General features: G+C 36.7%; 1 protein-coding gene across 1 annotated transcript; it reads right to left on the reverse strand.

The window, feature by feature from the left end:
- Positions 1–6,676: 6,676 nt before the first annotated feature.
- Positions 6,677–8,012, reverse strand: LOC125498225 (splicing factor U2af large subunit B-like). Its single transcript, XM_048646004.1, has 2 exons — positions 7,882–8,012; positions 6,677–7,178 (listed from the first exon to the last, which is right to left on the reverse strand). The coding sequence occupies exons 1-2, from the start codon at positions 7,936–7,938 to the stop codon at positions 6,870–6,872; spliced, it is 366 nt and encodes a 121-aa protein (XP_048501961.1). The 5' UTR covers positions 7,939–8,012; the 3' UTR covers positions 6,677–6,869.
- Positions 8,013–23,215: the final 15,203 nt, after the last annotated feature.

A 23,215-nucleotide genomic window follows, 5' to 3' on the forward strand; every position in this document is an offset into this window, starting at 1 on the left:
TTTCAAGAAAATTCGATGTCAAATTGCAGAATTTTTATGGAAATTAGAAAATCTGATGAGAATGTTATAGAATTGCAGAAAAAAGGACAATCATTCGAGAAAAACCTGTTGAAGACTTGTATTGAAATTTCAAGAAATTCATTGTCAAATATTTCAATTTCGCGAAAATCTTCGCAATTGCTTTAAGACTGATAGGAGGTTGAAGATGAACAATTTAATGAAGAAATCGAAGAAATGAAAAGAAAAAAAAATACAGTAAGAATCGGAGACATACCTGCTGGGCGCACGAACTGAAGAGTGAATTATGCTAGATTTGAGACTGAGATTGAATTGTGAAGAATTAGGGTTCGTGAGTTCGTGGAGTACTGAAGTGGGAAGTTAGAGTAGGCGGTTTTGGTTTTGTTTTTGTTTTGCTTCTTGTATAGGATTCCTAAGGCGCTAATTAATATAACACGTGCACTGCACGTGTCCTGGACGACGCCTAAAAGCAACGAAGCATATTGACGACGCCTTTAAGCATCGAGGATAGGCGGGAATTTGCAAACCCCCCAACGCCTATATCCACGCGTCGAGGACAAAATGTCTCCAACGTATGGCTTTTGTAGTAGTGAATTAAAATGAACTATAATAGAAGGTACGAAATTTTAGTTACCTATAGCTATGAAAAGGTGGTAATGTAGCTGTTACGGGAGGGGAGGAGGAGGAACGAAGCTAGGGAGAAGCAGTAGTGGCGCGGCAGTGGTGGCGCGAAAGTGGTGGTGTGGTGCGCAAGACTAAGGTGTGAAGCAGGATTAGTCTCCGGCGTTGGTGGTGGTGGACAAGTCTCCAGCGTTGGTGGTGGTGCACAAGTCTCCGGCGTTGGTGGTGGGGCACAAGTCACCGGCGTGGGCTGTGGTGAGGCAGTCGCAGTGGTAGTGGAAATGGGAGTCGCAGTTGGGTGAAGGGTTTTGTGGGTCGAAGGATCTTGTGAAGAAATGTTTTGGACGCGGGATTTTTGGTGGGAGGGAAAGTAGTCATTAAACAGAAAAGCGGATGCGGTCTTATAAACCGCACCAGGTTCGAAAAAACCGCATCCCTTAATAAATTTGATGCGGTTTTATTTGGACCGCATCCGCTTTTCTTTGCCAGCTTCCCTCGCATTTTTTTTTGTTCATTTTCGGATGCAGTTTTTGTAAAACCGCATCCGGTACAAAGTGACATATAAGGTTTTGTCCACTAGTGATATCACTAGAAAGGATCAATGAAGATAAAAGAATGAGTTAAATCCCAATTACCTCTATTACGATTCTTTGGACAGGATCCCCACCAGTTGATACATCTATAAACACGTGAGGGTTCTATATCTTATCCATATTTCTTCGTACTGTAGAACCTGAAATGGTAATCCATTTCAAAATTAGGATCAACTCGAACTACGTCGGACACTAGTCATCGGCAATCTCCAACTTTTGAAAAATTGAAAACTTTCATCCCTGAAGAAAAGAAAGTATCACCAATTTCATGCGTTTAGCGTCACTAGTGATTAGAGTTTGAAGCTATTAGAACATGCACTTCAAGAAATGATAACAGCAATAGCTAGCAGCCGACCTTAAGTTACATAACAAATTCAGATAAAAAACACCATTGATATAATAAAATCCATTCCTAACTTTTATTTTCTTTTGTAGAAACTAGAGAACTGCACCTATACTAACCTAGCAGTCTTTTACCTCAGCAATAAGTGGCTTGCTTAGCCAGATAGTTCTTCCTTTATGAACTAGACATAGCAAGGGAAAATGCGTTTTATTCACATAAGCATTCTTAACAGCCATGAGAAAACTATAGAGGAGCTTTTTTTTTATGGACAAACAACATACGGGAAATCTGAATCTACAAGTAGTAGCAGATATTAAATGTATACAACTACTAAAAGGGAAGACTCTGTCCTGCCATCTTGAGACCAATAAATGACTTGAATGGCTTTTGAGGTTTCCTTCACCATTTCTGTGGAAGCATCATCAAGTGAATTTAGAGGATAAACGCTAATATGCACCAATAAACATGAGTCTACTCAAACAAGACGAACAATATTATGTTAGTAAGAGACTGAAACAGCAACACCAAGCATACAATTCAAGCACATGGTTCTTGAATCCATATATTGTGTTAACATTTTGAAACAACAATAATATTAATTAGCGATTGAAAAACTAGAGGATATGTGAAATAATTAGACTATAATGAGATTCTAGCAATATTATGAAAAAAGAATCTGGAAGCATAAAAAATCTTAGAGCCACCACCAAATGACTCAGGTCATATAGTCCTAGTGAGACTTCAGTGGGGCTTCATTTTGCCAATACAAAGGTAGTAGCTAGTGAGATATATGAATCAAGAGCCAATAAGTGAGTAATTGAACATATTACCATAATTTCAAAAATGTTTTTACTTCTTACGGCTCAATTGTTTTCTCCTTGAAAGTAGTTGTATGAACTTTGTCACTTTTAGCTCTATTTGTCGCATCCTTCAAATTCATCATATAAACTACACTTAAACGAGTTAATTATAAGCTACTAGCAGTATAAAGGTTGTTGAATAAGGGAATTTAGATAACCGAACACGAGTTATAAGTTACTAGCAGAGGAATAATTGCTCGTAATCATACATGCTAGGTATTATACGGGTTGGTTGATGTTAAGGTTGTTGTTGTTCTATACTTCATTTTTTAGCTCGCTAGTTAGCTCATATTATGGTTACCCATGTTTCATTTAAATAGCTTTTGTCAACCATAACCAGATAACAATGCAAGAGAAACTTAACGACTCTGTAGGCAAGATAGCACCCCATAATAAATTATTTTAATAGCTATAATCAACATCTACATTGCCAGTTTGCAGCCATACATAATTGCTTTGATGTTTCTCAACATCATTATATAACTTACACAATACTTTGCAGAGAAGTTGTTAGCAAAAGAGTTTGTGCATCAATCTTCATGGACTAATAATCTTTTGTTGCTGTTGTTATCTGCAAGCTCTAACAAGCATCTCTACCAACAGACAGATAGCTACCTACTCGCTCAAAATGCATATGTATTCCCAGAAGTTCTGCAAACAATGAACCCTGAGTTAGGATCATTCAACCAAAATTAATCCTACTAACTTCGTAAACAAAAAAAAGAAACTAAATTTCGCAAACAAACATAAAATCAATCACTGAACTAATGAACAACAATGAAAACAAACCTAGCCAATTCACACATGAGCAACCAAATCACAACCATTCACAACCATTCATAGCCATACCAAAGGTTATCCATTAAAGTAAACGAAAATATATTTCAATGGCTGTAAAAAAATGAAACTTCGAAAGTGAATTAGGGTTTTGCGCTTCATCTTATTCATCCGCCTCTCATCCATTAATTTATGCTTTTTAAGCTTCAAATGAACAACAGGTTCAATCAATTCAGAGTCTCTTCTTCTCCTTTTCCCTTTCTTTATCGGCCTTTTTACTGGTCTTGGTTTCTTTTCGAATCTCAGGTTTCATGCTTCGTGCTCTTGATTTCCTTCTCAGATCTAGGGTTTCATGCTTCGATTTCTTCGATTGGCCAATGCTCTCTCTTCGATTGGTCCATTAAATTAAACCCTGGAATCAATTCTAGAAATTAGGAGAAAATCAAACCTAAAGGACATCGAACTGCGGCAAGGGACTTCGAACTATGGCAGACTTCGAACGGCGGCCAAGGACTTGTGCTAAGCGAGTTCCAATTGAAATCCCGCGGAGGATGCGAAGGACTTGGGAGGGAGGGAGGGACGACGGAGGACGGCTGAGTGGTGGAGGATGCGAAGGACTTAGGACTTTGGGAGGGAGAGGCGACTTAGGAGTTAGGATTGATAACTGATAAGAGAGGACTTGGGACTTTAATTTGGGACGCCTGAGTGTAATATTTGATAACATTAGCAGGGGTGATTTCACAAAAAGAAAAAAAACCCGCGCCTCACTATCCAAGTGCTCCGTTGATCAACCCGAGCATTTGTATGACAAATGCTCGTGTTGATTAGTCAACCGGAGCATTTGGCATAAAATGCCCCGGTTGACTAATCCACACGAGCATTTGTATCAAAAATGCTCGGGTCGATTAATCAAACAAAGCATTTGATTAAGTAGCAAAAGCTGTTTTTTACACTAGTGTTATTCCCACCCAAAATCCTAAATTCAATACTAACCCAACTTAAGTATTAAAACTAGATAAATCCTAAACGAACTCTAATCGTACTCAGATAGCTGTTAGTTATCTGAATTTTAGGTGGAAAATAATACTAGAATGACGGAGAAAGAAGAGGATAACATGGCTCCCGAAGACTTCAAGAAAACCAGATGACTCGTCTACTTCAAAAGAAAACTGCGACCAATTTTTCCATTATCTTCAAAAACTGATGACACCATGAGCAATATCTCTCCAATTGATGAATTTCGACTACTCACACGTTCGATTCCGATAAGAGACGAAGCAGATATGGGGCAAATAAGATGGGTGTGCAGAATGGACGAAAATGCGAGAAGGGAGAATGAGAAGAGTTGTGAAGCACATTTTTTTTCCTGATTGTTTCTAGCTTTTGGAGGGGGTTAAAGTGAAGAAAGTAAGGAGATTATTCACCTCACTAAGCAAATATTTTAAGTGTGCATTAACGTGGTTAATGGGGGTTGATGGTGGCAATTGATGGGGGGGTTTATGAAGACTTGACTCCTCGTCTTTTGGTGGTTACAAATCTAAAATGGATATACTCATCCAATGTTTTACACCCAAAATTTCGGACCACAAATTGTATAGAATGGGCTTGAAATTTTATTATATTGGTCGGTCCAAAATATATCTAACACTTAAAATAAAAATCACACACTACTTAAATTTATAGAATTATAACTATATTATAAAATAAATATGACATTATATATATATATAACTAATGAAATTACTAAATAATATATATACATTTTAAATTAATAATCACAACCATATGATACAATATAAATAATTATACACTTTCAAAATAGTTTGCAATAATAAATTATTTTATTTGAACAGAAAATATCATTTAATGTAAACAGCGCAAAATTAAAGAGTGAAATTACGTGGTGTTGCATAAAAGATAAGAGAAAAGAAAAAACTTAACAATTCTAACCTCACTGGCGTGAGTTGCGAGCCAAAAGCTTAGGCATTTTTTTTCTTTTTCCTTTTTCTTTTTTATAAATCTTTTTCCTTTTATTTCTAAGTTTTACCTCTTATTTTTTTAATATCTTTTCCAATTATTCTTTTAAGAAATATCTTCAACTACTAAAACTAACTACTTGGATTATGATTTGTAAACTTAGGTCCAATATTTTATTTGGGCTTAAATCTATTTGAAATTTTATAATACATTATCAAAGGCTATTTACACTAGTGGAAAAAATCTCATCTGATGCGGTCAAAACAGAGCTTACTGATCCAATTTTGGTCCGCATCAATAGTATTTATCAATACTCATTTTATTAAGCATATTTTGCTCAATTGAAGCATGATAATCCTTTACAATGTCTATCAATGTAGCTCAACGTAGCACCCTAATGACAAAGCTTATGTACCTTAGACTAGAAATTTTTTTGTAAGCTTTAGAACTGGGAAAAAGAAAAGAATCTTCAGTAGCAGGTAATCCTGTTTGACTAGTAGTCTGGCTTTGATCAGTAGCAGCTACAACTCATGTAGATGTGCTATCCTGGACAGTACCTTGTTCTTGTACTTGAGATTGGACACCTTATAATAGAGGCAACCAAGTACTACAATATAATTACAATTGAAACATAAACAAGGAAAACGCATTTGGCCGGATACTACTATCATTGTCGCAAATATAGAGTTCAAAATTGTAGGATAATCGGAGTGTCAACTCATATATATGTATATGATGTTGCACATCTTTTTATTGGGAAAATATAACGAACTAGGCATATAAATTTGCAACATAGCCATACTATGTGAGATGAAATCGTATAACTTCAATATTCACAGTAAGTTACTCCTTGTTTAAAGGCCAGAGTTGTCAATATAAAGTAAGTGGAAACAATATCAGCTTCAATATGAAAAACAATATTATTTTGCCTTCTAATTCCGCCTAACAACCATAAAAAGGAGATGAAAAATCGAATTCATAAATTCAAACGACCCAAAATAACCATTAACATACATAGTAGACCACTAGGCATCATATTGGACAACAAATGAGATAAGATGGCGATAATGGCAGCATATTTGATGGCAGCCTTAATGTCATCATAATTAGCACCATTCTCAAGTCTGACAATAAGACCCTCAACAATGCCAAACTTGTCATTGATAACCTGAACCATATATCAACAAGATTTTAGAAATGTACAATCATATGAAATCGAGAAGATAATACTCAACCTTAGACCAAAATGCTGGGAAATCCTAGTGAATCAGGACAGATTACACAAGAACAAGTATAAAATAACATCCATAACATATGATACTGACTGAGCTACCTGTATTAACAACAAACACTCTATGAAATATAATATCAACACATCTTACCATCAGCTTTTATAACGATTTTAGAAAGGAACATGAAAAGATTGGGTCAGAGATTAGGAATTTTACCTCTTAAAACGATAACGTGCTCGTTATCTTGGCCTTAAACTAGAGCATGAACCTAATTTATGCTGAGATCTGGCCCTAGAATGAGATGGTGAACTACGTTTGCGCCTGTCCTCTCTGTCTTTATCATAATCCCCGTCGTCTAAATTAGAAAAAAACATCTCAAACTGACTAGGAAAACAAGGGACGAATCTTATAATTTTTTATAGAAACAAACAAAAATTAATGTCCAAATTCACAAACAAAAACTCCAAGTAAATAAGTTCATAAACTTGTCATAGTCTCGGCTACTATTGCGATAATCATCATCTTCCACGCCTCTGCTTCGCTCCCTTCTCTCACTGCTTCTTTTATCTCGGGAGCTATGACGATCACACTCTCTATCCATATCCATATCCATATCCCTACTCCTTCCTTTGTCTCTATCTCTCTCCCTACTCTTTTCTTTGTCTTTATCTCTATATGTGTCTCTATCCCTCTTCCCTTCTTTGTCTATGTCTTTTTCATTGCTTGTTGTAGACTCCTCATGAGTTTTTGAATCATGCTGCAAGATATGTTTTCATCAGGAGGTTTCGAACAGAACGTTTAAAAAGAAAATCATAATAAGAACCACACACCATCGGGCTATGTGATCATATCCCATGAACATTGTCCTTTTAACGGACAACATCAATCCCTTAGAAAGTAAAATATCACTTTACTTAGATAAAAATAGAAAGACTCTAAAACACAAGTGTGACCAGACGATGGAAAGTCCCAAACTCAGAAGAACGGTGATTCAATTCCATACACTCATTGCTACTACAACATTTATACATCCACTACCACCCATAATGTTCTGCCATCTTAGTTAGTACGCATCGTTCTCTTCAACTTCAGAAAATTACAGTGAGTAACACCAATTTTAAGTAGTAAAATTCAATTTTAATCACTAAAAATCAATAGTTGCATATATGGGAAACAACATAAGGTCGTTAAAGAAGCACAGAACACCATAGATACATCATAAAGCCATAAATAATCGGAAATTGCCGGAAAAAAATCAAGATTTAATTTCAAGTAAAAGGCTAATAATATCATTAATGTTTACAATCCTAAATAGATCATCACAATCGAAATTCGCAATAAACAATTCATAATCAAAGGAATTATAACACAATTATACGACGATAATCCTACAAAAAGTTACTACATCGTGATAAAGTAGACTGAAACCCTAAATTATTATGAATAGAAATGACGCAAACCTGAAATCGATAGCAGAATTTTGTGAAGCTACAAGAATCTGAAACAAGAAAGTGCATTTATCAGAGAAAATTCGATTTAAATTAGGGTTACAATTTCATGAAATTTTTTGTTATGAAAGTGTACATCAGAGAATTCCAGACGAAAATGAAATAACGAAAAATATTAACTTAAATCAGGAACTAAAAGCAAAAAAACCTTGACAACTACAACGATGAAGATGAACGACGAGGGAGGAGAACTACTGGCAAGATGAATGTCGAGGGGCTGAGAGAGATCTACGAGGTGATGAACGACGGGGTGAAGATTTGGTGTTGTCTGTCCTCGCTAATGAAGGATGAACGAACAAACACTGCAAAAGAGGAGGTTGCTTCGTTCGTGAGAGGGGAGAAAAGAGTGAGAGAGAGACATGGAAGGGAATATGATGATCAATGAGAAAGAGAGGAGAGAAAAACTCCGCTTTACGTTGGAGGATGAGTGAGAGTGGCGTAGGAGGGAGAATTGAAGTAAGGGAGCAAGCAAAACAAAGAGCGAGAAATATAATTGGGTGATGAATGAAAAAACGCGGGTTTCGTGAAATAACGGAAAATCTGATACGGTTTAGTGAACCTGATTAGATTTTAGAAAATCGGAGCAGTTTCCAAAATCCGATCGAGTTCATTAAAGGACCGAATTAACTTTTCCGCCCATCTTTCCCTTCCTTTTTTTTTTTAATGATCTTCGGATGCGGTTTTGTAAAAACGGTCTGTCATTAAGTGACAGATAAGGTTTTTTTACACTAGTGTTAAAACCTTTGTAATTAATATTAAACTTTCTATTAAATAAAACCCTTTTAAAAATTATAATTAATAACTTACTAAAAATACGGAGTATTACAATGCCACTGGGTCCATTAGGCCCAAATCGTCACCAAACCCCATTGACTTGAGTATTGGGACCCCCATTGTCGATCTTTGTATTAAAAACCCCAAATAAACTCCAGATCATATGTTTTTAGGTAATTACCAAACAAGGTTTAGGAATTACCAAACCTATCCAATCACAATCCATACCTATCATTCGTCACAGCCATTTTATGGGGATTGGACAATCATGTCACTGGATCCTTTAGGCATGATAGCTCACCAAAACCCATGGACTTGAGTTTTCGGCCCCTATAGGCCCTCCTTGTACTAAAAATCCCAAATTAACCCCGATCGTATGCTTTTAAATAATTACTAAACAGGATTTGGGCATTGCCAAACCTATCCAATCACAATACATACCCATTAGCCATCAAAACCATCCTATGGAGATTGGTCAATCTTGTCACTCGGTCCATAAGGCCTAATAACTCACCAATTCCAATTTACTTGCGTTTTGGCCCCTATTCTCCCTCCTTAGACTATGAATCCCAATTTAACCTCATATCACATGCTTTTAGGTAATTAGCAAACAAGGTTTGGGCCTTACCAAACCTATGCGATGACAATCCATACCCGTTATTCATCAAAGTTATTCTATGGGGATTCGACAATCAGGCCACTGGGTCCATTAGGCCCAATACCTCATCAAACCCCATAGACTTGAGTTTTTGGCACCTATTGTCCCTTCTTGTATTAAAAAGCCGAAATTAACCCTAGATTAAATACTTTTACGAAATTACCAAATAAGGTTTGGTCATTACCAACTCTACCCAATCTCAATCCATACCAATCACGCATCAAAGCCATCCTATGCGGATTGGACAATCATGTCACTGGGTCCATTAGGCCCAATACCTTACGAAACCCTATCGACTTGATTTTTGGGCCTTCGTTACCCCTCATTGTAATAAAAGCGCAAATTAAACCAGATCATAGGCTTTTAGGTTATTACCAAACATGGTTTGGGCATAACTAAACCTACCCAATCGCAATTCATACCAAATACACATTAGAGCCATCTTATGGGGATTGCACAATCATGCCACTGGGTCCATTAGGCCCAAATCCTCACCAAACCCCATTGACTTAAATTTTAGGCCCCCCATTGTCCTTCCTTGTACTAAAAAGCTCAAACGAACCCCAAATCATAAGCTATTGGGTAATTGCCAAATAAGGTTTGGGCATTACGAAACGTATTTAATCATAATCCATGCCCATTACTCATCAAGGCCATCCTATGGGGATTTTACAATCATGCCACTGGGTCCATTAGGCCCAATAGCTGACCAAAACCAATGAAGTTGAGTTTTGGGCCCCAATTGTCGCTCCTTGTACTAAAAAGTCCAAATTAGTGCTAAAACATTCATTCAATAGATATACTTCGTTTAACAATTAGATGAAATAAATTTGCAGCGCTCTCGGGACGTCCATTGTAGTGGAATGTCAGTGGTTTTTTGTGCTACAGGGTTTAGGTAATCACTAAAGGTATTTTCCTCATGACCTATCATAACCACTATATATGGTAGGTAATCACCTAATTACATTAGGTTGTTACGAAAACGTTAGGTAATTACCTAAACCGTTTAAGGTTATTACCTAAACCATTTTAGGGGAATTAACTCTTATAATATTTGTGTTCATGAGAGAACTGTATGATTAATATGTGGCTTATTGATAACCTAATCTGATTTTTTTTGCATCTAGTAGCTAATATAAAATATGAACTAAAGATTGGTAATGACATAGCATAACCTTTATATATGTTAGGTAATCACCTAATTAGATTAGGTCATTAGCAATGATTTTAGGTAATCACCTAATCATTTTAGGGTATTAGCTAAAATAATAATTGACTTGGACAATGGCTTCAAATTATGTGACTATAACATATATGATGATGACATTGTAGGCTTAGCATGTGGGTTATTGATAACCTAATCCATGTGGTATTATGTGGTTTATATGAAAAGGTGATCTATTTTGCTTTTTTATGACTAAATTGAATGACTTTGATGACATGAAAGGTTCATTGATAAAAATGTTTATGTTAAAAGAGGATTGGAATGGTAGAAAAATCTCTAAAAAGAATCTTCTTCATTGTAGTTGAATGTCACTAGTTTTTGGTGCATGTTATTGCAGGGTTTAGTAATTACCAAATATTATTTGGTGAAGACATAACTTAACCACTATAAATGTTAGGTAATCACCTAATTAGATTTCGATATTACTAAACATTTTAGGTTATCACCTAACCATTTTAGGGCATTAACTAAATAATAATCGACTTGGGCAATGACCTCAAATTATGTGACTACTTATACGTGACTTCGTTTGTGAGAGGAGAGAAAAGAGCGAGAGAGAGACAGGGATGGAACAGGATGAGAAGAGCAAGAAAGGAGGAAAACTCTAGTTTACGTTGGAGATGATTGAGAGAGGCGTCGGAGGGAGAATTTAACTAAGGGAGCAAGCAGACACGGGAGCGAGAAACGAAATTGGGTGACGGAGGGAAAACACGGGTTTTTATCTTTAGAAGAAATAACGAAAAATGTTATCCGATTTCGTGAACCGGATAAGATTTTAGAAAACTGGAGCGGTTTCTAAAATCTTATCCGGTTAACTAAAGGACAGGATCATATTTTTCGACCATCTTTTCCTTTCTTATTTTTTTAATGATTTTCGTATGCGATTTTGTAAATGATATCTTTTACTATGTGAGAAATAAGGTTTTTTGCACTAGTGTTAAAACCTTTAGAATAATAATAAAACTTTTTGATAAATAATACCCTTCTAAAAATTATAAATAATAACTAACTGAAAATACGGAGTATTACAAAATCACTGGGTCTATGAGGCCCAAATCCTCACCAAACCCCATTGACTTGAGTTTTGGGACCCCCATTGTCCCTCCTTGTTCTAAAAACCCCAAATGAACCCTAGATCATATGCTTTTAGGTAATTACCAAACAAGGTTTGGGAATTACCAACCCTATCCAATCATAATCCACATTCATGTTACTCATCAAAGCCATTCTATGGGGATTGGACAATCATGCCAATATGTCCATTAGGCATGGTAGCTCGCCAAACCCCATGAACTGAAATTTTGGGCCCCCATTTTCCTTCCTTGTACTAAAAAGTCCAAATTAACCTCAGATTATATTATTTTAGGTAATTCCCAAACATGAATTAGGCATTACCAAACTAATCCAATCACAATCCATAGCCATTAGTCATTAAAGCCATCCTATGGGGATTGGACAATCATGTCACCGGATACATTAGGCCCAATAACTGACAAAACCCAATTTACTTATTTTTTGAGCCCTCATTGTCCCTCCTTGGACTTTAAAACCCAAATTAACCTCATATCACATTCTTTTAGATAATTACCAAAAAGGTTTGGGCCTTATATCACACTCATCAAAGCCATTATATAGGGATTGGACAATCAGACCACTGGGTCCATTAGGCCCGATACCTTACCAAATCCCATTGACTTGAGTTTTGGTCCCACATTGTCCTCCTTATACTAAAAAGCCCAATTTAACCCTAGAAGAAATGCTTTTGCGTAATTACCAAACAAGGTTTGAGCATTACCAAACCTACCCAATCTTAATCCACACCAATTATTCATTAAAATCATCCTATGGAGATAAGATAATCATGCTATTGGGTCTATTAGGATCAATACCACACCAAACCCTGTTAACTGGGGTTTTGGGCCTTCATTGTCACTCCTTGTAGTAAAATGCCCAAATTAACCCAAATCATATGCTTTTAAGTAATTACGAATAAGGTTTGGGCATTACCAAACCAACCCAATCCCAGTTCATACCAATTACTCATCAAAGCCATCATATGGGGATTGGACAAGCATGTCGCTAGGTCCATTAGGTCGAATACCTCTCTAAACCCTCTAGACTTGAGTTTTGGGGTCCCATTATCCCTCCTTGTACTAAAAAATCCAAATTAACCCAAAGCATATGCTTTTAGGTTATTACCAAACAAGGTTTGGGCATTACCAAAACCTATCCAATCACAATTCATATATATTACTTATCAAATCCATCCTATGAGGATTGGACAATCATGCCACTGAATCTATTAGGCCTAATACCTCACCAGATTCCATGGAATTGAGTTTTCGGCCCCCATTGTCACTCATTGTACTAAAACTAACCCCATAGCATATGCTTTTAGGTAATTACCAAATAACGTTTGACCGTTTCCAAACCTATCTAATCACAATCCATACCCATTACTCATCAAAGGCATCTTATGGGGATAGCACAATCATGCTACTTGTTCATTAGGCCCAAATCCTCACTAAACTCCAATGACTTAATTTTTAGGCCCCCATTATTCCTCCTTTCATTAAAAAGCTCAAATGAACCCATATCATATGCTACAAGGTTATTCCCATACATGGTTTGGGCATTACCAAACATATTCAATCACAATCCATACCCATTACTCATCAAAGCCATCATATGGGGATTGGACAATCTTACAGCTAAGTCCATTAGGCCCAATAGTTCACCAAAACTCGTGAAGTTGACTTTTTGGCCCCCCATTATCCGTTTTTGTAGTAAAACTCCCAAATTAACCCCAAAACATTTGTTAAGTAGATTATTCTTCTGTTTTAGCAATTAGATGAAACAAATTTGCAGCATTCTCGGGACCTTCATTGTAGTGGAATGTCAGTGGTTTTTGGTGCTGTGGGGTTTAGGTAATTACTAAAGGTATTCTGGTCATGGTCTAACATAACTAGTATATATATGTTAGGTAATCACCTAATTACATTGGGTTCTTACCAAAATGTTAGGTCACTACCTAAACCATTTTAGCTCATTACCTAAACCATTTCAGGGAAATTACCTAATATATTAATTGTGTTGCTAAGGGAACTTTATGATTACGATGTGGGTTATTGATAACCTAATCTTTTTTTTTTTTTTTTTTTTTTTGCATTCAGTAGCTAAAATAAAGTATGAACTAAATATTGGTAATGACTTAAGATAACCACCATATACGATAGGTAATAACCTAATTAGATTAGGTATTAGCAAAGATTTTAGGTATTCACCTAATCATTTTAGGGTATTTGCTAAAATAATAATTGATTTGGGCAATGGCCTCAAATTTTGTGACTATATCATATATAATGATGGCATTGTAAGCTTAAGATGTGGGTTACTGATAACCTAATCCATGTGGTTAACCTAAAACGTTTTATGTGGTTTATATGAAAATGTGGCATCGAGGTGAAATGTTTCGTTGTATCTTTTTCTTTTGCTTTCAAATAACTTAATTAAATGACTTTGATGACATGAAAGGTTCATTGATAACAAATGTTTATGTTAATAGAGGATTGGAATGGTAGAAGAATATTTAAAAAGAATCCCTTTCATTGTTCATTGATAAAAATGTTTCGTTGTATCTTTTTCGTTGTATCATTGGTTTTTTTGTACATGTTCCTGCATGGTTAAGTAATTACTAAATATTTTTGGTGAAGACCAAACATAAGTACATAACCACTATAAATGTTCGGTAATCACCTAATTACATTATCTTATTACCAAACATTTTAGGACATTACTTAAATAATAATTGACTTGGACAATGACCTCCGATTATGTGACTTTAACATATATGATGATGGCATTCTATTCTTAAGATGTGGATTATTGATGACCTAATCCATGTGGTTTTATGCGGTTTATACGATTAGGTGGCATTAGGGTGAAGTGTTCCATTTTTTCTTATTCTTTTGTTTTCAAATGATTGAGTTGAATGACTTTGATGATATGAAATGTTCATTGATAAAAATGTTTTATGTTAACAGAGGAATGGAATGGTAGAAGAATCACTAAAAAGAATCCTCTCCAAGGTGGATGCTATATTCTCAAAGGTGGTGCACATGGAGGTTGTACTAGAGAAGCTTATCTCATGCGTACCTCCCGAAGATAAAGTGAAGGCTAGTGAGAAGGGTGGGAATGATGTTGAGACCACCACTGTATTACAAGGTGATGATGGGGGAATGGAACGGGAAGAAATCTTCAACAATGTCTGAACTGTCCCTACTAAACCAGAAAGACGGAGTTAAGATGTGGTCTTCTTTTCTATCTCCTACACTTAGTGATACGCTTAAATGTGCAAAGCGTAAATTGGATGTTGACGATGACAATGAGACTTTTGTGCCTAATGTGCAAGTTAGATCATCGTTTAGCATGAAGGAAATTCGATTTGTTCGTCCCGAACCTATCTTTTGTTTGGAAACACTTCGGGACATGCCAATAGAGAAGTTGACGCTAAAAAAGACCACCAAAAAAGCCAAAAAAAGAAGAAGAAGATGGTGTACCAACCGTTTTGGACACGCCTATAAAGTAGGTCACTCCGAAGAAGAGTGCCACAAAATAAAATGTCACATGAACACCACCGAGTGCCAAAAAAAAAAAGCACCGAGCCAAATAATAATAAAACAAAAAAAAAACCCTGGAGGTAGATGAAGAAAACATCACTAGTAGTGTATGAAAAGAATTTTTTTTAATGTTACTTATCATTTACTTACACATACTATTTTGGTAATGATAAAATTTTTATTTGGTCATTACCATATGTTTATATACTTTTAAATGTTATGACCCCCAAAGTTTCCAGGCCATAGTTGTAACAAGTAAACAAATTTACTTTGGTTTTGGTAATAACGGAAGTTTTTAGGCCATTTTTTCTTGTATTGTGAATTCTTGAAGGGTTATATGACCCAAAGTTTTTAAAGCTAGAGTTGTAACAAGTAAATAAATGACGATTTTTGGTCATTGGCATTTATGTTGATTTTTAATGTTACTAACATCAACACGTTTAAGGTAATGGATGCCATCGATTTATGATTACTAACTTAACATAACAATTTTATTTTTTTTGGTCTTTGTCTCCATTAGGGTAAGCAAAGAGATCAATGCAGCAAAAGGTTGAGATGTCAGCAGAAGATCAGATTGACAATGTTGGTCATAATCTTTAGTATAGAAACAAGTATAGTCCAACAAGCCATGCCTCGAATTGTAGGAAAATGTTCAAGAGAAAACGGTTGCGCAACAACTTCAATCAATAAATAAGTTCCTTAAGAATGAGATATCCAAGATGAATAGAGTTTTTACCGATTCGTCAATTAAGCAGCCATATAAAACACGTGGTAGGTTGCTTCCATTTTATGGAAAGTACTTACTCACTTTGAACCCGATTGAAAGAAATATTTGTAAGAACATATTGTATTTTTTGCTGTTTCTGTATCACTACCAACTCCACTTTCTATGCTTTCTAGCAAGTGTAAATGGATGTGCGATAATTGGTGGCTAAGTCCTGCAAACGCTAGTTTTTTTTAATAAAAAAAAATTAAAAAAAAAATTGCAATTTGCGTCGCACGTAGCCCAAGGTGCGACGCAAATCACTCATCTGCGTCGCACCTTAGGTGATGTGCGACGCACATTACCCTTTGAAGCTTGGTGTTGGGCTGGGGAGAGCCATCTGCGTTGCACCGTATACAACATGCGATGCAAATAGCTAACTAATCTGCGTCGTTTTCGCATACGACGCAGATCAATTTCAGGTCATCTGCGTCGTGACCTGTGCCGTCGGACCCAAGTCCGACGCAAATAGGGGTCCAGGGTCCGACGCAAATCGACGTTTTTAGACTAGTGGTGGCTAATGAGCGGGTTGTGTTTGAGTTCTCTAAGACGTTGAAGAGGCCTATGATGGAGAGAATTTGCCGGGTATGTCTAGTGGAATATGAGATAGAGGACGTTGCGAGTGTGGTTCACACTGGGGATGAGTTGTATGCTACACTTACTGAAGCCCCTAGCTTGGACATGGAAGAGGTGAACGAATTCTCCATGCTTCTTGACACTACCATTGAGGAGACACAAAAATGAAGCGTTTAAGGTTCTACCTACATCATCCAATGACAAAGAGGAGTAATCTAAGCCTCCTCCAAAGGTAGAGTTCAAACCCCTTCCCTCCTCCCTCAAATATGTTTTTCTTGATGATGCATGTACTTATCCTGTTATTGTTAATTCGACTCTTGATGACATCTCTATATCAAAGTTGATTGAAATACTGCAAAAATATAAAGATGTCATTGGGTATTCTATTGATGACCTTAAGGGGATAAGCCCTTCTCTTGCTATGCATCGTATCCATCTCATTGATAGTAATGCCTCTTCCATCGAGCATCAGAGAAGGCTCAATCCCAACCTCAAAGAGGTTGTGAAAAAGGAGATCATGAAATTGCATGACGCGGGAATCATCTACGCATCTCTGATAGCAAGCGGGTGATCCCGATTCACGTGGTTCCAAAAAAGGGAAGCATGACTATAGTTGAGAATGAGAAAGGAGAAACAATCTCCATTAAAATTGTCACTGGGTGGAGAGTCTGTATTAATTACAGGAAACTGAACAAATCCACCCGCAAAGATCATTTCCCCCTTCCCTTCATTGACCAATTGTTGGAGAGGCTTGCTCGTCATTCACACTTTTTCTTTCTCGATGGTTATTCCGGATTCTTTCGAATCCCCATTCATCCGGATGACCAAGAGAAAACCACCTTTACTTGTCCGTATGGGACATTCACATATCGAAGGATGCACTTTGGTTTATGTAATGCCCCATCCACTTTTCAAAGGTGTATGACAGCAATCTTCTCTGACATGCTAGAAGATTCCATTGAGGTGTTCATGGACGACTTTAGCGTGTGTGGTTCGTCTTTTGACACATGTCTGGTTAATCTTGAATGTGTGTTGAAGAGGTGTCAAGAGATGAACTCGTCCTAAATTGGGAGAAGTCTCACTTTATGGTTGAGGAAGGCATTGTCCTTGGGCATAAAGTGTCGAAAAAGGGCATTGAAGTGGACTCGGCAAAGATTTCGGTTATTGAGAAGCTTCCGCCACCGAACTCGGTGACGGGAGTTCGTGCTTTCCTTGGACATGCGGGTTTTTACTGGCGTTTCATCAAGGATTTTTCTCAAATAGCCAAACCATTAACGAATCTACTCCAAAAAGATGTAGATTTTGAGTTTGATGAGTCTTGTACTAAGGCTTTTGAAACTCTTAAAAAAGCCCTTATTTCTTCCCCCATTGTGCAACATTCAAGAGATAGGTTCGAAATTCCTATGCATCACGCACATGAAGATCAAGGATATGAAATTATCAACTCCTAACCAAGGTTTGATAATAACTGGGTTTGCATTCACTGCTTAAACTTTGGATTCACTCCTAAAACTTTAATTCCACAAGGAATAGGTTAAACTCAAAAACAACACCCTTTATTATGATGGCCAAAATAGCCTATTTATATTACAAGATTCCTAACTTAAAGATAACTAGTAAAGCTTAAAGATAACAACTAACAAACTTATCTATCTTTATCTTAAGGATAAAGACAAATAACAAACTAAATCCTAACTATATCACACGCCTAATATAAGATAAATACTAATTATTAAGACTCCTAATAAGACTCATGATAAGAAATTAGACTCCTAAGTATCATAGGATTCCTTTATCACTTAAACTCAAATTAAAGTAATTAAAAACAATTAAACTACATAGTTTTCTAACAAAACTATTATTGTGCATTTTTTATGCTCCATACGCATCAAGTTGTTCTTGGGCAAAGAAAGGAAGGAAGGCTTCATGTGATAGCCTATGCAAGTAGGACTTTGGATGATGCTCAACGGAATTATGCAACTACGAAGAAGGAAATGTTGGCCGTGGTCTTTGCATTTGACAAATTCCGATCTTACTTGACATGTAATGAGGCTGTGGTGTATAAGGATCATTCTGCGGCCTGTTATTTGATGAGTTGGAAGGATGCTAAGCCTCCTCTCATTAGGTGGGTGTTGCTTCTTCAAGAGTTCGATATTGAGATGAAAGAGAAGAAGGGGACGAAGAATGTGGTAGCTGACCATCTTTCTCGCCTCCCTCTTGTCATAAGCTCTTGGATATGGATGAGATCCCTATTGAAGAAGATTTGAGAGAAGAAGCACTATTTGCCATTCTGAATAATGAAATTCCATGGTCCGCGGACTATGCGAATTATTTGGCTTGTGGGATTGAACTTCATGGTTTTAATTCCCAACGAAGAAAGCGGTTTTTCAAAGAAGTTTTGAGGTTCTACTGGGATGACCCGCTCCTGTTTAAGAAGTGTGTTGATGGAGTGTGTAGGAGGTGTGTGCCTAATCATGAGATGACATCGGTTTTAAATCATTGCCATACTTTGGCATGTGGAGGGCACGGTGGAGCAAGCAAAATTGTTGCTAAGGTGCTCCAGTGTGGTATTTTTTGGCCATGATTGCAAAAGGATGCTCGGAGAATTGTTTTGGGTTGCGATAGATGTCAAAGGAGTGGTGGCATCACAAAGAGACATGAGATGCCTCAACAAAACATTCTCGAGGTTGAGCCATTTGATGTTTGGGGAGTCGACTTCATGGGTCCATTCGTTCCTTCATGTTGCAATGTGTACATTCTTGTTGCGGTCGACTACGTGCCAAAATAGGTTGAAGCCATTGCCTCCCCCACCAATGACCACAAGGTTGTGACCAAGCTCCTGAAAAAGATCATGTTCCCTCGATTTGGAGTGCCCCGGAAAAATTCTTGTCCCGATCCAAAAAAAGGGCAGATTTTGGTCCACTGATAAGTCTCTATTTTATACATGATTTTTGCCCGTTATATAACTTTTTGGTACAAGTTATGAGATTTATAATAGCTTTCTTCTCATATTTTAACGTTTTTATGAGTTTAGTTACGTAAGTAATAAAATTGACGAAAAGATAAATAAGATGTGCTTAATAAACTATTTGCTTGATTCTACTACAATACTTATAATATTACATGCTAATTTGATTTATTTAATATTTATAATAGTAGTATATGTTTGCTATATAATATGTTGTTTTAAAGCCTACTTGTTTATTACTCTAGTGATTTATTGTAGGTAAAATTATCAAAGAAAAGAATTTAGCAAGAAAAAAAAAAAGAGGAAGATGAATCCTGTCCACTAAAGCCCAAACCTACACCTACAACAAACTTAAACCAAAATGAAAGATAAGAAAAATGGAGTTGACTTTCCCAAAAAAAACGGAAAAATATATTTGCTTGGCCCAAAGAGACCAACAACATATTAAGGAACCACGGAAGAAAAAAAAAAAGGACCTAAGACTAAGAGGGAGACGAAGCAATAGGACAGAGGACTACAGAGCGACAAAAGAGAAAGCGGCACTACAGGAGGACGAAGACAACAGAGCCGCATGAGGAAGAAGACGAAGCATCGTCTCATCTGATTATTCTTACGAATCTGGAGTTTATCTCTTTCTTTCTCTTAATTTAAGTTATTGAATTCTATTAATTATTATGTTTAATTTCAGATTATTACTCTCAATTAGTTGGGTTGATTTAGTTATATCTAGCTAAATTTCTATGTTCTAGGACTAGATGTATTCTTTTATTTTCTGTCAATGATTTGCACTAAGTTGTTTTGATTGATTTATATTTATTGCAATTTGATAATTTGGCCGGTTGATTATATGTTTAAGATATTGGATTATTAGCGGAAGTGAAAGTTCAATATTAGTTCATGGGATTATTATATTAAATGTCAAGTAGTATCATTTTAGGAATAGTTATACACTTGGGGTGGTCTTTTACATGAAATTCTTGTTTATAATGGGTTTATATTAATTGTTATGACCACGGAAGTATGTGTAAGATTATTATAAATACATGTTTTCTACCTTGGAAGAGGAGATAATATATCATAGGATGTTCGATCATTGCAACACAATAGCTTTTAACCCGACAACTAGTTTAATTTCATTGTAGAAGGTAATTGGCGAAATCTAAGTCCTAGAACCATTTCTTATACTTGATTTATACCTATTGTCTGACGTCTTTAGAGTTAGAATGAGTATAGTTCTTATTTTATTAGTCTAGTTTATCATCACCAATCACTATGTCCGAATCGTCTAGATAATATTAGTGTCTCTTAATTTGGTAGTTGATTATACCTCCTTGTGGGAAACGATATCTTGATTACCCTATACTTACTTTAATTAACCCGTACACTTGCGGTATTTTAAGGTACATTTAGGACCGACCATCCACCGTTCTAGCCGGTTCCGGTTTGATCCGGTCCTGGACTAGTGCACACCCCTACTCCGAAGTACACTTAGAGTAGACATGTTGATGCCCACTGTTGGAGATAGAAGAGTAAATCAGGCTCATTTGGACCTGTTTTACGCCCATTACAAATATCCTAGCATCTTAATGGCATTTATGTAATAATCTGGCTTATAGTCCTTTTTTGTCATTTAGTGAAGATCTCTTGGATCATGTGCATTCACCTGGCAATCATGTGAGCAGGAGAATATTCCTAGGGACTGTTGCTAGGGTTGTCATTCAAGTAGTATATATACTTATCTTGTAAGCAAAGAATGTTAAGAGAGAATGAAATGAAAATAGTAGCCGTTGTGAGAAACTTGAGCAACCCATTGTTACATTGCTATGCTTGCTGAACTTGACACGATTGTCCTCATGGTATCAGAGCTCCAGGTTCGTAATCTTTGATTTCTTTTTCAAAGCTTTAAGCTTTTGTTTATGGGTTGCATTGTAAGTAGCTGTGTGTTGTAAGAGGAAGAAACAATCTCAGTGGCTGTAGCTGTGAGGAGAACTTAGCTTCTCAAAGTATCCTTAAAAATTGAGTCTTTCCTAGATTTACTGTCCTTATATGAATGATTAGAAGAAAAAAATGACAAATACAAAAATAGAACCAGGACGTTCTTTGTATTTGCACCCATCTGAAGGAACTCACACTATAAGTGTTGAAAAATTGGAAGGTTCCAAAAATTATAGATCTTGGAAAAGATCGTTTGAAATCAGCCTAGCTTCTAAGAGAAAGTTAGGATTTGTGACAGGGGGAGAGAAAAAATATAGCACTGACAGTGTGAAGAGTGAAGCCTGGGACACTTGCAACAATATGGTGATTTCTTGGATTTTGTCCTCTATGTCTGAGTCTATAAAGAAATCTGTTATGTTCATTACTAATGCCACTGAAATCTGGAAACAACTTGAGAGAAGATTTTCAGTGTCAAATGGAGCCAGAAAATATAAACTCCATAAGGCAGTGTATGAAACAAAACAAGGAGGTAGAGGTGTAGCAGACTTCTACACTGAAATGAAAAGCATGTGGGAAGAGATGGATGCCCTACCAGACTCGACCCTGAAATCACTGCCTACATTGGAGCTATTCAAAGAGAAAAAGAAGAAGAACGCTTATTCCAGTTTTTAAATGGACTGGATGACAACTTTGGAACTCAAAGAAGTCATATACTCATGATGAGCCCCCTTCCTATTGTGGAAACTGTGTGTGGAATGGTGCAACAGGAAGAATCTCAGAGAGATGCATTTAGTTCTGTGAAGTAGGAGAGTGATGTATTTGCTATGTATAGCAAGAAGAGTGAACTTCCATGCTCCAATTGTGGAAAGCTGGGACATCCTACTGAAAAATGTTGGGTATGCAAGGCATGTGGAAAACCAGGGCACTCAATAGATAAATGTTGGACTATTGTTGGGTTCCCAAGTAAAAATGGGAAATATTAAAGAGACTTTAAAGGAAAAAATAGGGAAACATTGTACAGAGGGGGTCAAGCAAAGGAACAAAGAGCTCCAGAGTGCAGATGTCAGCTAACTTGTGCAGCCAGAATGAAGGGAGTAGCAGTGCAGGTGGGATTACTGCAGCTCAATTGGAGCAATTACTCAAGCTGCTGCCTCTTCCATCACAAGGGGGACAAGGTGATTCATAAGAAGAAATGGAAGTAAATTATGCTGAGATGCTTAAGTGTAATCTTGTTCAATCTGAGTGCAAAGGTTAGATTATAGATTCAGGAGCAACCCACCATATGACTGGGAGCTATGAACAACTTGAAAATGCTGTCACACCAATTGATCAACCCAGAATCAGTTTGCCTAATGGTGAAACTTCTGTGGTGTCTCACTCTGGAGAAGTGAAGTTAGCTGGGAAGTTGAAGCTAGACAAGGTAATGTATATACCAAGTTTCAAGCACAGCTTGTTATCTGTGCAGAAACTAACTCGTGAACTCAAGTGCAAAGTCCTCTTTCACTCACAATTCTGCATTGTTCAAGATGGAGAGAGTTGTGAAGTGATAGCACTTGGGAGAGCTGTGAGAGGAATCTATTACCTGATCAATGAACTTGTGAGGGATGTCATTGAGAGAGTGTATGCAAACTTACTCAGTCTGAATGAGACAGTTAAGAAGGAAAGAGATGGAATGGCTGCTTCTACAGAACTAGTGATTCCTCCATCTGTAACTAAGAAGAAAAAAGTGAATTTGACCACAGTATGGCACTGCAGGCTAGGGCATGCT

This window comes from Beta vulgaris, chromosome 6 (genome assembly GCF_026745355.1).
Source record: "Beta vulgaris subsp. vulgaris cultivar EL10 chromosome 6, EL10.2, whole genome shotgun sequence".
NCBI classification, from domain to species: domain Eukaryota; kingdom Viridiplantae; phylum Streptophyta; class Magnoliopsida; order Caryophyllales; family Amaranthaceae; genus Beta; species Beta vulgaris.